Here is a 17,193-nt window from a genome sequence, read left to right as displayed (position 1 = left end):
GTTGTCCAATCCATTTGCTTTTTCTTTATAAAACCCAAACTCATTCATTAATCATGTTTAATCTGCTTAGTTTAGGGAACAATTTGGCAATTTTGTGGGGTTTTTTTTTTTTTTTTGAGATTATTGTTCTCTTAAAGTGTCAGTGTTTTTGTTTTTTTTTTTTAAATGATCATTACAAAAACACTTTTATTTACTTGATAACTGTCACTATCAAATATAATAAATGTAAACAGTCTTGTAAAATTTGAAGTAAATTTAACACTAAGAAAATGTAACTATTTTTATAATAATGCAGTTATTATATTATTAAAGTTAAATCAAGAGCAGGTGAACTATCTAAACAGGCTCATATCCCTTAAGGAAATAGAAGTCATTAAAAAGACCTCTCAAACAAAAAAAGCCCTGGGCCAGATGGCTTTAGTGAAGAATTCTACCAGACCTTCAAAGGAGAGCTAATACTAATATTCCTCAAAATATTCCATAAAATAAAAACAGAAGGGGCACTACCTAATTCATTCTATGAAGCTACGATTCCTCTGATACCTAAGCCACACAAGGAACATCCCCCCCCCCCAAAAAAAAGAAATTCCAACCAATTTCGCTTATGAATATCAATGCAAAAATATTCAGTAAACTTCTTGGAAACCAAACCCAAGAACACATCAAAACAATCATACACCATGACCAAGTAGGCTTTATCCCAAGAATGCAAGGTTGGTTTAATATACGAAATTCATTATGTAATCCACTATATAAACGAACTCAAAGAAAAGTAATCACATGATCATCTCCTTAGATGCTGAAAACACATTTGACAAAGTACAATACCCCTTCATATGAAAAGTCTCCAGACCATATCCAGAGGTTAGGCATGGCCCCCCCAGTTGAGGGGTAAGGCCACCCACCCATCTCCAAAATTTTAACCCAGAATTGCTCCTGTCTAAAGGAAATACAGGGGCAAATAAAGGAGCAGAGACAGAGGAAAGGCCTTCAAGGGACTGTCCCACCTTGGGATCCAGCCCCCATGCATACACCAAAGCCAGACACCATTGCTGATGCCAAGAAGTGATTTCTGACAGGAGGCTGATATAGCTGTCTTCTGAAAGGCTCTGCCAGATCCTGACAATAGAGATGTTGATGCTCACAGCCAACCATCAGACTGAACAGAGGAACCCCAGTAGAGAAATTAGGGGAAGAACTGAAGGAGCTTAAGGGGCCTTATCTGGCATCAATGGGAGGGGAGCACCTTGATCCTGTAAAGGCTTAATGCCCCAGTGTAGAGAAATGGTAGGGCAGTGAGGCAGGATTGGGTAGGTGGGAGAGCACATTCATAGAAGCAGGGTAAGGGGGGATGGGATATGGGGTTTGCAGAAGGGAAACCAGGAAAGGGGGTGCCATTTGAAATGTAAATAAATAAAATATCCAATTAAAAAAAAAGCATTGGAGAGATCAGGAAATCGTGGTCCATACCTAAACATAATAAAAGCAATTTACAGAAAACCAACAGCCAATATCAAATTAAATTGAGAGATACTTGAAGCAATCTCTCTAAAATCAGGTTTAAGACAAGGATGCCCACTCTCCCCATGTTTATTCAATATAGTAGTAGAATTTTTAGCTAGAGCAGTAAGACAAGAAGATCAAATTGGCAAAGAAGTCAAGCTATCACTATTTGAAAATGATATGATAGTATTCATACATGACTCCAAAAATTATATATGAGAACTTCTACAACTGATAAACAACTTCAGTAAAATGGATGGATATAAAATTAACTCAAATAAACTAGTAGCATTCCTTTATACAAGTTATTAAATTTTTCTTAAATGAACTTACAAGTTACTATGCTGTTTTAACCTTTAGGGTTACAATGGAACATAATTAATTTTTATTTTACTTACATGTGGCAATCTTCAGCGTAAAGCTTGAATATGGCTTAGACAATACTAAAAATGATATCATTAAAATAAAACTGATTTTTACAATTATAATGAATATGAAAATGACAGAAAATTTAAAAAGTAGGACTTATTCTTGTAAGCAAACACTGCTTTACGGAAAGGTCTAATCCATAAAGGTCAGCCTTACAATACCATGTTCTTGAAAATGAAGACCTTCAATTTGAAAAGGCAATGATAGGATTCTACAGTTGAAACAAAGGAATTAGGTATGATCTTAATTTTGGAAATGAACCATGTTTTAGAGTATTATTTATACATTTTAAAAAAACAAGGAGACACTTGAGAAATAGCAAGGAAATAGACAGACTTAATGTTTTGAGACACTGAAACATTTGCATATTTTTCACAACTGTTTTGAGGCTAAGGAGATTTGCACATGTTTTTGTATTAGAAACAATTTCAGTTGCCAATGTGAATGTTTGCAATTCCCATATTCTCAAAGGTAATGTAAATTTTCTTGGAAGAAACCATGATACTCATTTTATGTTCATCAGATGCTGCTTATTTTTTATGAACAATTTACTAAAAAATTTTTTCCTAAATTAAGTACAAAAATACTGCTATGACAAAGTAGAGATTTTTAAAAATCTGTTTACTTTTACTGGGTCTTATAAAAGTTAGAGGCATCTTATGTTGCTAATTATGAACCTAGCAAAGAATGGGCAGGAAGCACAGGCTGAATGAAACCACTGTGCAAATGAGTCACATTTCTCTACATGTCTGCCCCTGAATGAGAAAGAATTACTCTGTTGTATGTATTCCAGTGGTAAGCAAGAAAATGAATATTCACATCAATTATATTCCTATTGTATGCCTGATGTAAAATGTTGTGTTTTAAATTTTCAATCATTCCTTCCAGTGTTTTGCCATTTCGTAACAAAATTGGGATTTATCTATGATGGTTACCATAGCCTATGCCTTCAACTGGTTTTCAAAGCAATTCATGCACTATCATGAAAGTTTTAATAATCATTCCAAACAGGTTATTTGGCCTAAAAAAAGCTTGTCACTATCACATGACAAAGATGAAAGGTTCTGTTAATTCTCTAGAAAAAATATTTATCCTGTCAGGTTCAAAACTTCACGGAGAAAATTCATAAGACAAATCTGACTAACTCCAAACTATAACTGTTGCTTGCCATCTAGGTTGAAATTGTCATCATTCCCACCTTTGTGTGACACAGAGAGCAGAGTGGCCTAGTGTGGGTGGGTAAAGCTTGGCACATTTGGATGTAGATCTTAAGTAGCTCTGTTAAGTAAACAAGCATTGTTTTGCTTACAAAAATTTCTAAAGTTATCCATGTTAGAACTTAATGAAAATTAAAAGGTCAGAAAAACAACACTTCCAATTGAATATAGATAGTTCACACATTTGTAAATACTTAATTTTATCCTATATAAAATTGAATTAACCTTATTAAACATTTATAAAACTGAGTGAGCTAGGTTTTTAAACCTCAGTGTATATCTTTCAGAGGAAAAAAAGTCACTCTGGTGAGCCAAGTTTCAACACCACAGAAAGAGTTCTATATGAGTCATGAATAGATTTGGATTTGATTTGAGAACTCCACCTAGTGTAGTCAAACCAACATTCAGTAATGTAGCTTCCATAGCTGCTTAGTATACAGGGTTAAATTTCTGTCCAAAACTACTTCTGAGGAATATAAGATTATAATTTTAGCACCCTATCATTCAGATTCTAGATATCTTTTTAAAACTTATTTTATTAGATAATTTCTTCATTTACATTTCAAATGCTATCCCAAATGTCCCCTATACCCTCCCCGCACCCCACTCCCACTTCTTGGCCTTGGCGTTCCCCTGTATGGGGCATATAAAGTTTGCAAGAACAAGGCACATTTCTTCCCAACGATGGCTGACTAGGCCATCTTCTGCTATATATGCAGCTAGAGACACGAGCTCTGGGGGTACTGATTAGTTCATATTGTTGTTTCACCTATAGGGTTGCAGACCTCTGCAGTTCCTTGGGTAATTTCTGGAGCTCCTCCATTGGGGTCTCTGTGTTCTATCTTATAGATGTCTGTGGGCATCCACTTCTATATTTGCCAGGCATCGGCATAGCCTCACAGAGATAGCTATATCAGTGTCCTTTCAGCAAGATCTTGCTGCCATATGCAATAGTGTCTGCATTTGGTGGCTGATTATGGGATGGATCCCTGAGTAGGACAGTCTCTGGATAGTCCATCCTTTTGTCTTAGCTCCAAACTTTGTCTCTGCTACTTCTTTCATGGGTATTTTATTCCCTATTAGAAAACACTATGAAAGTAATTAATGAAGGATTTTTCATAAAATATTAGAACCTTATCTTTATTACATTAATGGTATGATTATAGTCAACAATTGTAACATAACACAATGTAAGGGCAACATTGAAACAAAAATAAATCAACACCTAAACACTTATTATGGTTTAGTGAAATTATAGGAATCTGTTTAATAATTTTCCATCAGTAAGTTAAAACCTAGAACCACAAAGCTATTATTGCATAGCTACTATTGAAAAGTTATATAATTTTTCAAATTATAACAACATTATATCATTTCCCTCCTCCTATGTCCATCTCAAAATGTTGATATACCATTCCTTGCTTTCCTTCAAATTCATGGATTCTATTTTCAATAATTGTTACATACACATAGTTATATACATTTGTATTTCTAAATACAAAAATAAATCCTGCTCAATCTATTTAATGATGCTTGTATATATATTTTTCAGGGATGATCATTTGGTATTGGATAATAAATTGTGTAGACTATTTCTTCCATTAACAGCATTTCTTGGTTCCCCATAATTCTTTGCATAGGATTGAGATCTCTGGTTTTATTGTTAGAAAAATTTTAACATAAACTAATCTTACAGAGCAGGGCTTTTAGAAACAGGATTCCTGACAGAATGCTTTATTCAGCATTTTTAAAGGAAAATATTATTCAATATTTGCTCACTCAAACAAGAGGAAGCAGTGTTACTTCTAGAGCATCAGAGAACATCAGATCAATAAACCTTGCTTGGATCTGAGTGGGATAAGACAGGGGAGAAGTACACAGGGCCAGGTAATTGAACAGTAGTAGTGGGGTGTGGGGAACTTGGTGTAGCCACTAAAAAGACCCAGATGCCAGAGAAGCAAGAGGTTCCCAGGAGTCCACTGGGATGACTTTAGTCTAAATGCCCCACAAAGGGGAGAGAGAACCTGTAGAGGTCATCTCTAGTGGATATACATGGCCCCGTTGAGGGATAGGACCACCCACCCATCTCAAAAATATTAATCCAGAATTACTCCTTTCAAAAGGAAATTCAGGGACAAAGAGTAGAGCAGAGAATAAAGGAAAGGTCATCCAGAGCCTGATGGACCTAGGGATCCATCCCATCTACAGACACAAAACCCAGACATTCATACTGATGCCAAGAAGCACTTGCTAACAGGAGCCAGGTTTGGCTGTCCCCTGAGAGGCTGTGCCAGGGCCTGATCAAATGTGAATGCTCATAGCCAACCATCAGCATGAGCATGGGACCCCAATGGAGGACTTCGGGGAAGGACTGTAGGAGCTGAAGGGATTTACCATCCCACAGGAATAACAAAATACCAAACAACAGAATTGCCAGAGTTGCCAGGGACTAAGACACCAACCAAAGAGTACACTTGGAGGGAACCATGGCTCCAGCTGCATATGTAGCAGAGGATTAAATCAGTGGGAGGGGAGCCCCTTGGTCCTGGAGAAACTTGATGACCCAGCATAGGGTAATACTAGGGCACTGAGGCAGAGGGAGTGTGTGGGAAGGGGAGCATCCTCATAGTAGCAGGGAGGTACAAGGGAGGGCATAGGGGGTTTATCTTGGAAGAGGGATAACATTTTAAAAGGTAAAAAAATAAAATAACCAATGAATAAAGCTTCAGAACATAAACTGAACTAGCACTAGTCACTGACATTGTATTAGCCATAGCTTTAGTTACTCTATATCAGTCCTCTAACAACTAAGAATCTATGTCTGAAAACTACAGAGAGTGAAAAAAGTAATTTATGCATTTTAAGTTTTTTTTAAAAATTGATGTAAATGAACTATTTTAATAATTTACTGTCAAACTTTATATCTTTAGTATATTTAGCTGTAATGGAAAACAAATGTTATTTTAAGTATTGATTTTTAATATTTTTTGGAACATGTTTATGTAACTTTTCCATGAAATGTATGAGATCATTAATTTAAAAAAACAACATACATTATCACTATCTAGGAAGGAAGTAGTAGATTACTCAACTCCAAGAACATAGAAAGGAACAGAAATCAAACTTAGCTCAATGACAGATGGGTTAGGAGAATTTCCATGAATTCTGCCTTTACATCAGGAGGTAGAACCTAACTGATAAGAGTAGAGCTTAACAAGCGCTTGTATAATGAGCTTGTGCCTTGATTGGTCTTGGGAATGTATCATAAACCAAAGATAAGCCACATGACACTAGGTGGCACAGATCACAGATTTCCTCATCACTTTGGTCTCTTGCTTGCTACAACTTGATATCTGGGTGAGAATCTTCTAAATTATCAATTCTTAATATAATTTGCATTCATTACCATGTGAGTGCACATATGTGTGCTTCCCAGTATTGGCTTTAGTATGTGTTTTAGGGTTCAGCTGTGGTTCAGGATCCTATTCTTCTTCCTTCTCAGGTTTCCAGTCTCCAGATATCACTGCACACAGGGCTGAAAGGATGAATCAGAGCCAGAGCCTGGAATAGGTGGGGTTCCAGAGCATTCTGGAATAGGTGGGGTTCCCCAGGATCCTGGTCTGACTGGGAGGAAGTGCTAGAGAAAAGAGGGTGGGTGGAGTAGACTTTCTCTGAGAATCTTCATTGAAACTGTGAGATGATTTTAGCTTGTGTTCATACCTTTATTGAGGTGGGTTTGAATGACTGTACTTTATTTGTGGAGAAGCAGTACTGCATATGGTCTTTGGAGCATAGGAAGGAGTTTGGGGGGTAAATGAAAATCACTGGCTAGAGTTTAAAATGCTATGAATTTTGCATGGAGAGGCATTCTAGGAACCCCATGTACTTGTTAGGCTGGTTCTTATCAGGAAAAGAGAAAGGAGAATAGAGGTAGTTGAACTTGTAATCTTGTAGGAGGAACAGTGATGGCTGACTCTGCATAGACTTCTGAGTTTGGGGGGCTCAGCCAGCAATGCAATTTGTACACTGCAGTTGGACCTAATTAAAGACTGCCTGATAGACTATGGATTGGTGATGTAGACAATGCCAGCCAATTGGGAATTGCTGCTAAGAAGAAATGCTTTCTTGGGACCAGTGGACCAGTGTGCCTCTGGGGCTTAGTAAAGGAGCTTGCAGCAGCATTCATGTGAAGTTCTCACCTGTTCCCTGAGTCTGAGCTGTTGATTCAGGGCTACTTCATCTCTAACCCCCAACTGCAAGTAGGGTCGGGCAGCAGGCGGTCTCGGACACAAGCAGTATATCCACACCAAGACTATGTGACGTTCTGAAAGTACAGGGTGGGGCCTTGGGGTTCCCCAGACAGGGCCACAGAACACTATAGGGGACAGTAAAGGGAGTCCCCCATTTTACACCAAGCTCAGATGGCTATCTGAGTGATGGCAGATTTCAACCTTAATTAGCAGGACCCAACAGTCAACCCTGTGCCAATCAAGTCAACTGAGAAATTATCTATACTAAAGGTAGCAGAACTATAAGGTAAACAAAATATTATTGTGTAAAGCATTGTATATAAGGTTGGCAAGTTACAAAGCAAAAACTAACTCTGCATAGGTACACTCTAAACACATGTTCCGAGTACATAGGAATAGGTACACTCTAAACACATGTTCCGAGTACATAGGATTAATAAAATTAAAGGTAAAGAATCTACTGCTTGAATTTTATTGGCAATTTATGAATCTTTTAGAAAACAATCCATAATAAAGTAATAAGGTCTTTAGTATACTAAATATGTGATAATGGAAAAAGTATTAAGGGGCAAGAAAGTGAAATAAAAGTATATAAGAAACAAAATGTTAGTCTCGACATAAATTCTAAAAGAAAACCAATAATAATAATAATAATAATAATAATAATAATAATAATAAGAAGAAGAAGAAGAAGAAGAATGATATTAATGTTGGTATTAAAAGGTCTTCAACAGCAGCAGTCACAAAGATTGAGAGGGAATCAAGAGACACAGGAAGAATTTAAAGATATTGAAATGGAATTTTCTTAGTCATTAGGAATATTTTCAGAATAAATAAATTGCATGACTTAACCTATTTAGCTGACTTAGGTGAGTATTTAAATCTTTGACATTTTATTAATAAGGCTATAAAATCAATGAGGCAAATTGGTCGCAAAATGAAAAATGTCATGAATGTATAGAACAAATTTGCCATTATAACAAATTACATAACTGTCCAGAAACAAAATTGAGGTTATTTAGAAACATATACTCTTTTGAGGCTAAACATTTCCAAGATTGCTGGAGAGGCAGCTCAATTGTGAAAGCCCATATTCTTCTTACATAGGACCCAAGTTCAGTTCAGTGGATGTATGTCTCAAGTAACATACTGAACAGTCTGTATTTTATATATAGGAATATATACACATATGTGTATGCAACAAGGATGACTAAAAACAAAGTTCATAGACTTGAAATAGAACAAGGATGGGTATACAAAAAGGTTTTGGAAGGAGGGAAGAAAAGGAGAAGTGATGTAATTGTATAATTATATTATAATCTCGAAATTTTAAGAAATAGGTTTAAGTAGGGGAAAAGTTTGTGAAGCTAAAGGACATCCTTAGGAAAAGGTAGTTATTGAGGAGGACAAAGGGGAATGTGAGTCAAAGGGCTGGAGTATGATGAGGGCTGTGTCTAAACCCTAAAGAAGTACATTCTCTAATAAAGCCAGCATTCAGGATATTAATATAATGGGAAGAATAATTTATGGAACAAGAATTAGTTTATTTTCTAAAGTTATAGAATCAATACATATGGTTAAAATTATCTTCTTCACCTTGAATTGCCACCACAGCTCTTGGGATACACAATGATGTGTGATGGAGAACAGAGAATCTGACATAATACAGTTTCACCAATACAAGAAAATGTAGAAACATAAACTTTAAGTCAAGCACCCTAGTTTGCGTTCTTTCATTGTTTTCCCTAGAGTCACTATCAGTGTAAGAAGCTGGGCATTCTAAATCAGTATGACATCTATAAGTTGATAGTTTCCCTGATGCTTGCAGAACTTAGATGAAGTATTCACAGTGTGCAGGTGGTGTTGTAAACTGGAAGGATATTATACATAGATGTTTTATGCAACTGTCATTATACTTCTGATCATTTAGAACACACTTATTTCATGCTAAGTTAAATACTTTCAGAAAGAAAAATAAGAGAAAGTGAGGAGAACAAAAACTTCAACATGAGCATGGAGAGAGAGAACAAAAGAATGATAGAAGAGCAGGCCAGATATGAAGTATAAAGTAAGTGGAGAAGTTATGAATATTTTAATTATTGTGGTCCACAGGAAATGAAATCAGATTTTTTCTGAAGAACCCAGTTTTGCCCCTTCGTGCTTTGATCTGGTCATTAACATTTGCAAGCACTAATTCACTTTCCTGATGGGGGCAACTGTCAGCTGGTGCAGCTTCCAGGGCCCTTTGCAGACTTTCCAGCTGTGGATGCAGACAGATCAAAGCCAGTGATGGACTCTCTACAACACAGTCTATCTGGAATACTAATAATGGTCTGTACTACTTGTAAAGAATCAAGTCATTTTTCTCCACTCCTTCAAATAATCAGGGTTTCCTTGTACATGCTATTAATTGATTCAATATGTGAAAGGAATGTCTGAACTTTTCCCACGCCTTATACTAACTCGTTTTTTATAATATGCATTACTCTACCTCCAGAGGTGGTTTTAATTCAAATCAGGTCTTTTTATTTTTTTTTATAAGAATGGAATGATGCCTAGCCCAGTCTGCTGTGCATTTTCTTGTGTTTTACAATAGTGAATGTATGTTATTATCTTTTGTGTTCAAGTTTGATACTGTCTAACTTCCTAAGTAGAATTTTGCCATCAATTTTAATATGTACTAATATTGTATAATAGATAATCTAAAAATATTGGTTAATACTATTACACCCTTCTAAAGTTGTGAAGACAACGGTTAATGACCCAGTAAAGAGTAATGATGTTCCTCACACTTGGAAAAACTGAGGTCTATAGTTTTAAATGTGACCATAATTGGGATTTCTTTCTTCCAAAATCTACCAATTGATATTTGTATTTTATTGTCTGCTCAGATAATATTTAATTGTCTATGTAAAAACGGTGTGTTTATTGTCTGACTCTTTGGCACTGCACAACTGAGAAACAGTGACCACATGAAGACCAATATCTTTATAAACAGTTCTCACCCAAAAGGCTAAAATTCTAAATGTGCCCAAGCAAACACAATTGCAGCTGGAAACAGGCAAAGAAGAAAAGATACCAACATATCAATGTTGTTAGCAATTTAGAAGTTTAGGATCCAGTCCAGCAATGACCATTTACCTCCACTGTCTCCTGTGTGAGGATTTGAGCCTCAGAGGAAAGCCCCACTGACGAACAACACATGAGTAAGGTCACTTCACATGAGTGAGTGTTATTAATGTTTTAATAGTTATGCTATTTGCATTAGTAACTTCAATCAATTCCAAGGCAAACTAACTAAGAAATCCAGCATAAGAGAGGAAAGAACCACTTTGTTCCAGTCTTAGGGAATATATTCCATTGAAGGGAAAGGTATGGCTTAATATTAATCTTCAGGGTTCTTGGGTTTTATTTTTGTTTTATTTATTTATAACTAAGAATGGAATTTGTTAAGCCAAAATATAAAAATACCATCCAAAATATGCCATAAAACCAGTCTAAAAATAAAAGGAGAAAATGAAAAACCTCAGAAAACTTGTATAAAAGGAATGATGAAAGTGTGACCTGATGTCCTGTATGATTCTAAGACTAATTGTTAGAACTAACGTGAATATTCACCCACAGAGGAGGACTACTGACTTCTCACAGCAGCTCAATGAAATGCTTTGCCCTTTTAGGATATTTTTCTTTGTATTTTGTGAAATGTTTTAAATATTATGAAGTAAGCAGTGATAAAAGTATAAAACCATGAAAGAAGAATTAATATTAAGAAATTAGCTTTCGACTACAACTTTGAGTAATCATAGTGGTCCATTACTTTTCTGCTAGGCTAGTCACACAAGACAGGCTTGAATGGGACTCTATCAGATGTTTTCTCTAGCACATGGCTGAGGTAAAAGGTTGCCAGCTCCAGTCTCTTGAATCTGCTCGACTGATTTCCTTCCGCTTCCTGCAGCTGGTCAGATGGTCACAGCTCTCTTTGATCTGATTGATGGGTATTTCTAACAAGGGGATAGATGTGGTTGAACTGAATGTTCACTGGAGTAAACTTCCTGTGCTAGAAGTTTCTCATGAAATCAGGAATGATGTGTACATCCATCCTTTTCTACAAGCAAAATCGAGGTGATTGTACTTTGAGATTACTGTCACATATAGAATGCCTAGCAAAATGACTCTCATCTCATTCTGTAGAAAATTAAAAAAGTATGATGGCATGGAAGTAGATACATAGTTTTAAAATAACTTTTTATTAGACGTTTTCTGCATTTATATTTCAACTGCTAATCCCTTTCCTAGTTTCCTCTCTGAAAATCCCTTATATCCTCCCCACTCGCCCTGCTCCCCAAAACACCCACTCCCAATTTCTGGCCCTGACATTCCCCTGTACTGGGGTATAGAACCTTCGCAAGACCAAGGGCCTCTCCTACCATTGATGGACGACTGGGCCAGTCTCTACTACATATGCAGTTGAGCTATGGGGGTACTGGTGAGTTCATATTGTTGTTCCTCCTATAGGGCTGCAGACCCCTTCAGCTCCTTGGGTACTTTCTCTAGCTCCTTCATTGGGGATCCTGTGTTCCATCAAATAGCTGACTGTGAACATCCACTTCTGTATTTGCCAGGCACTGGCATAGCCGCACAGGAGACAGCTATATCAGGGTCCTTTCAGCAAAATCTTGTTGGCATATGCAATAGTGTCTGGGTTTGGTTTTATGGGACGTATGCCCGGTGGGGCAGTCTCTGGATGGTCCTTCCTTCAGTCTCAGCTCCGAACTTTGTCTCTATAACTCCTTCCATGGGTATTTTGTTCCCCCTTCTAAGAAGGATAGAAGTATCTACACTTTGGTCTTCCTTCTTCTTGAGTTTCATGTGTTTTGTAAATTATATCTTGGGTATTCTAAGTTTCTGGGCTAATATATACTCATCAGTGAGTGCATATCATGTGAGTTCTTCTCTTGATTGGGTAACCTCACTCAAGATGATACTCTCCAGATCCATCAATTTGCCTAAGAAATTCATAAATTCATTGTTTTTAATAGCTGAGTAGTACTCCATTGTGTAAATGTACCACATTTTCTGTATCCATTTCTCTGTTAAGGGACATCTGGGTTCTTTCCAGCTTCTGACTCTTATAAATAAGGCTGCTATGAACATAGTGGAGCATGCGTTTTAATAACAAATTGGAACATATTCTGGGTATATGTCTAGGAGTAGTATTGCTGGATCTTCCAGTAGTACTGTGTTCAATTTTCTGAGGAACTGCAAACTGATTTCCAGAGTTGTTGTTCCAGCTTGCAATCCCACCAGCAATGAAGGAGTGTTCCTCTTTCTCCACATCCTTGCCAGCATCTGCTGTCATCTGAATTTTATCTTAGGCATTCTGACTGGTGTGAGGTGAACAACTCAGGGTTGTTTTGATTTGTATTTTCCTGATGATTAAGGATGTTGAACATTTAAAATAACTCTTTTCTATCAATAACATTTATCTTTATTTTCTGTAGTAACTATCATCTGCCATTTTGAGGTTTTTATCAATTTGAATATAATGCATGTATATGTGTATACATATATACATCATATGTATGCATATGACAGTCACTTTAAGGGACTGTGTTGATCAGAAATTAGTAATATATTAAAGGGCTTATTAGACAATTAAAAAATAACAACAAATAATAGCTTCCAGTCAGAAACCATAGCTTTCTTGATTTCTTCTTTCTTACAAGTCTAGATTTTATCTAGACTTTTTACTTTATTTTATTTTTGTTTTCAAGATCTAATACTATGGAGGAACTGTCAAATGTGTTCACAAATTCACTACTGTTCCACATTGTATAAAAATACATTTGGCAAGGAGTAAACTATCGATATATAAAATATAAAAGCCATTTGATATAGCACCATTGAAAATGCTGAAACTGGACCAGGGATATCACTCAGTGGGTACTTGTCTCAAATACTCAGGGCCCGGCCTTTATCCTAAGGTCACATGCAGGGGTTATAGTGGCACCAGCTGTTTAATACTTCATTACTCAGGAAGTAGAAGCTTTGAGATAAGATTTTCTACACCATTCTCCCTTCAGCTACATAGCAAGTTCAAGGACAGGAGACATGAGAGACATTGTTTGAAAAAGAAAACTGTGATAAAAGACACTAGATACATGGCTCAGTGTTTAAGAGTAATTGTTGGTTCTGCAGAGGACCAGTCTTCTGTTGTGATCACCAAAAGGGTGATTCACAAATGCCTGTAATTAGCTCCAAGGAAACCAAAGCCCTCTCATGGATTCCCAAGGAGCTATCTTTATACACATCTTTAATCCCAGGATTCAGGAGACAGGGGCAGGCAGATCTCTATGAGTTCCAGGCCAGCCTGGTTTCATAGAGTGAGGACAAAGTTAGCCAAGTCTACATAATGAGACCTTGTTTTGAAAATTAAATATATGAGCATTTTAAAAAGCCAGGTCATTTTGTGTTCCTGTCTGGAGAACATGTTATTGCTGCATAGAAGATTTGCCTGTCAAAGGTTCTCCCACAGTGATTTCGGGCTCTAACATGCTGTGAACCATTCTTTGTTTACAGGTTTTGCTCATGGCTTTTTTGTTAATGTCTTTATGTTTAAAATAACACTACTATGGACATTTACCTAAATTGCAATTTCTTCACCTATTTCTCTAACTTGAAAAAGCTCTGAAATATGGACCAGTAATACATATTTTCTCTTTTATGTATATAGCTTAAAATATAAAAATCATATAGGAAATCAATTGGAAAAATGAATTCTACATACAGCAGCTAAAATACATATATAGTAAATATGAAATAATTAATGAAAAAGGCTACTAAGTATGTGGAAGTCTATGTTAGAAATATTTGAATTATTAGACTCTATAGTGCTTATATTTACAAATAAATGATCAAATGAATAGTAACTTGATCACTGATGTTTATAATACTAACACAGTATAATATCATCGCATGTATTAAATCATTGAGTACAATATTTATTGAAAGTGACTGAATCCTCAATGAACTTTTAGCTTAAAATGAATGTGTAGCCCTACGTTATTTGCCTGTGGAACTGAGACTTAATTCAGATGAATTGAAGCCCTGAGATAGGGCTGAACTAAGTAAGTCTTTTCTCAGCATTTGAACTTCAAAGCCTCTGTGTTCAGTTGTCTCTCTATGACCCACGGGAACCAAGATGAATCTGTGAGAACTTCCGTCGCTCTATGGGCACCCTAGTCTGCATGTTCACTGAAATTTGAGGATAACTGCGTGTAATGATTGAACTTAGGTGAGTGAGCTACAGCGAGCTGAGAAATTTCTCCTGCCAAACACAGATGGGCATGGCTGTCTTGACAAGAGCAGGTTATCAGCTTGAATAATGTCAGTGTATTATCATGAGTGTGTGAAGTCTGGGCAAGATACAAAACTAATATTCACAATAATGTTGCTCACTATGTCTGGTAAAAGATAGAAGACCTGGTACTTTAAAACCTATAGCTTTTAAGATAAATGTGTATGCAATGAAAATGACCCAAGAGAAATTATACAATAAAGTAAAAGACTTTAAAAGGAAAACTGAAACATTATCCCCAGTCAATAACTATAAAATATTATCCTTCAAGTCACAGTTGGATAAATTATAGTTGTAAATCCAAGAAATCTGGCAAAAGAAGTTTTCAGAACATCCAGATACCAAAACTAATTCAAAATCAAACTGTCATGACTGAGGTTGTGGGTGGCAACACTTGCCCATGTCTCAGTGTGAGCTCATAGCACTCCACAGTGCACCATGCATGTGTGTGCTCTCACACTGCACAAAGCAGAGGCCTGCTGCTGAGGCACTGGCCTCAGATATGAGAAGATGTAGGTTATTTAGGGAGTCACATTTCTCTGTGTGTGTTTTTTTCTGCAGTTAGAAAACATCTTGGTTAAATTACAGAAAACAAAGACTAAATACTCCCCCACAATCATTCCTCAGCATGTATCAAATTAATATTCTTTGAATACGTTATACTATTGTTTGATTTAAAATATCGTTTGTATTTTTGGCTTGCACGTCATAAAAGCCAGCTCTTTAATTGGTCACTTTTTTTCAACATTTTTTTACTAGATGTTTTCTTTATTTACATTTCAAATGCTATCCCAAAAGTTCCCTATATTCTCCCCACGCCCTGCTCCTCTACCCACCCACTCCCATTACTTGGCCCTGGCATTCCTCTGTACTGGGGCATATAAAGTTTGCAAGACCTCGGGGCTCTCTTCCCAATGATGACCAACTAGGCCATCTTCTGTTACATATGCAGCTAGAGACACGAGCTCTGGGGTACTGGTTAGTTCATATTGTTGTTCCACCTGTAGGGTTGCAGACTCCTTCAGCACAGGACAGAACTTCCAACAATTCTAAATCATCAGTAAGAATTTCTGCCTTTTGTAATTATTGTAGTTATTTATCAAGTGGTGCTGTGTGAATTTTGCTTATAAAAACTAAAATATAATCAACTTTGAGAAACGTTGGATAGTTTATATTCAAATCACTATCCAAAATTCTGTTGAGATTTCACTTTTTATGTAAACATAAATGAGTACATCCATTTCATTAGAATAAAAACTTTTTTGTTTTAGGAAATAATAAAATTATATATGTACTTAAACATATTTCTTGATGATTCATTATCAGAAAATGTGTGATTTGTATAATATATCCATTATATTCGTAGGACACTGAGTACATAAACATTTCGAGTCCTAAAAGTTGTTTCAAGCATTGAGCTACAAGGCAGAATCAGCCTATGTTCAAATAAAATTCCTACTGACGCAAGAAGGCAGCATGTTGTTTCTGAAAAGTGGATGACAGTGCAGCAGAGGCAAGAAATCTTTGACTCAGTTACTGTAGTTGTCTATGCAGCCAGCATGAGTCTTAATTGAAAAATATCAAATGGTAATATGCATTAAATGTACCCTCTGCTGCCAAATTATAGAGAGCCTGAATTTGAAATGATGCTTTATCTCTAAAATAATTTTCATCATTTTAATCTGTACCTTACAATATCAATTCTGATAATGAGAGGTAGTCTGTTTAAAGTTCCCTATTCACTCTTGTCATTACAGGCAGTTTGCATTCAAAGTATTAAAATATTTCAGAAAATTTATTTTAGAACATTGAGTAGTGTGTGGCTCAAGAAATTTTATAGACTGGTATACTTTATTAAAAATAATATTTAATGAGCAATAAATTTCTGTGAATTTTATTTAAACCAGTAAAAGGAACAAAACATTTGTTTTAATTTGCATAAAGGTTTTAGAATTTGAAATTTAATTAGAATTAAGTACTTAGGGCGGGCATGCTGGCAAACGGCTTTAATCCCAGCACTCAGGAGGCAGATTCAGGTGGAGTTCTGAGTTTGAGACCAGCCTGGTCTACAAAGTGAGTTCCAGGAGAGCCAGGGCTATAGAGAGAAACCCTGTCTCAAAAAAACAAAACAAAACAAAAAAACCCCCCCACACACAAAATAACAAACAAACAAAAAGAATTAAGTACTTAAAACTTAGGCACTAAAAATTCACTAAGCAGTGTTCAGTTAAATGTACATTTAAAATATGACACATTTCTCTTGTACTCTTTACATTTCTCTTTTTCTGTGTCTTTAATGATATCCATGAAGCTTATATCTCCATACATTTTAGAAATACAACATAGAGTTAATTATTAATTTATTTGAATCCTTAATCTAGTTCATGCATAAATCAAATTAAGCATATAGTGAATTGAGTACTCCAAATGTAATTGA

At 36.1% G+C, this 17,193-nt stretch overlaps 1 protein-coding gene across 1 annotated transcript in view; it reads right to left on the bottom strand.

Annotated features, from left to right (window-relative positions):
- Nucleotides 1–17,193, bottom strand: part of LOC110320158 (zinc finger BED domain-containing protein 4-like) — a 40,985-nt gene that overhangs the window by 8,650 nt on the left and 15,142 nt on the right. Inside the window, 1 exon segment of the mRNA XM_021196059.2 lies at nt 7,349–7,524. Coding sequence (XP_021051718.1) covers nt 7,349–7,524 — 176 coding nt within the window.

Source organism: Mus pahari, chromosome 4 (genome assembly GCF_900095145.1).
Source record: "Mus pahari chromosome 4, PAHARI_EIJ_v1.1, whole genome shotgun sequence".
Lineage (NCBI taxonomy): Eukaryota > Metazoa > Chordata > Mammalia > Rodentia > Muridae > Mus > Mus pahari.
Note: the sequence above shows the minus strand (reverse complement) of the source record. Positions and strands in the feature narration are given on the sequence as shown.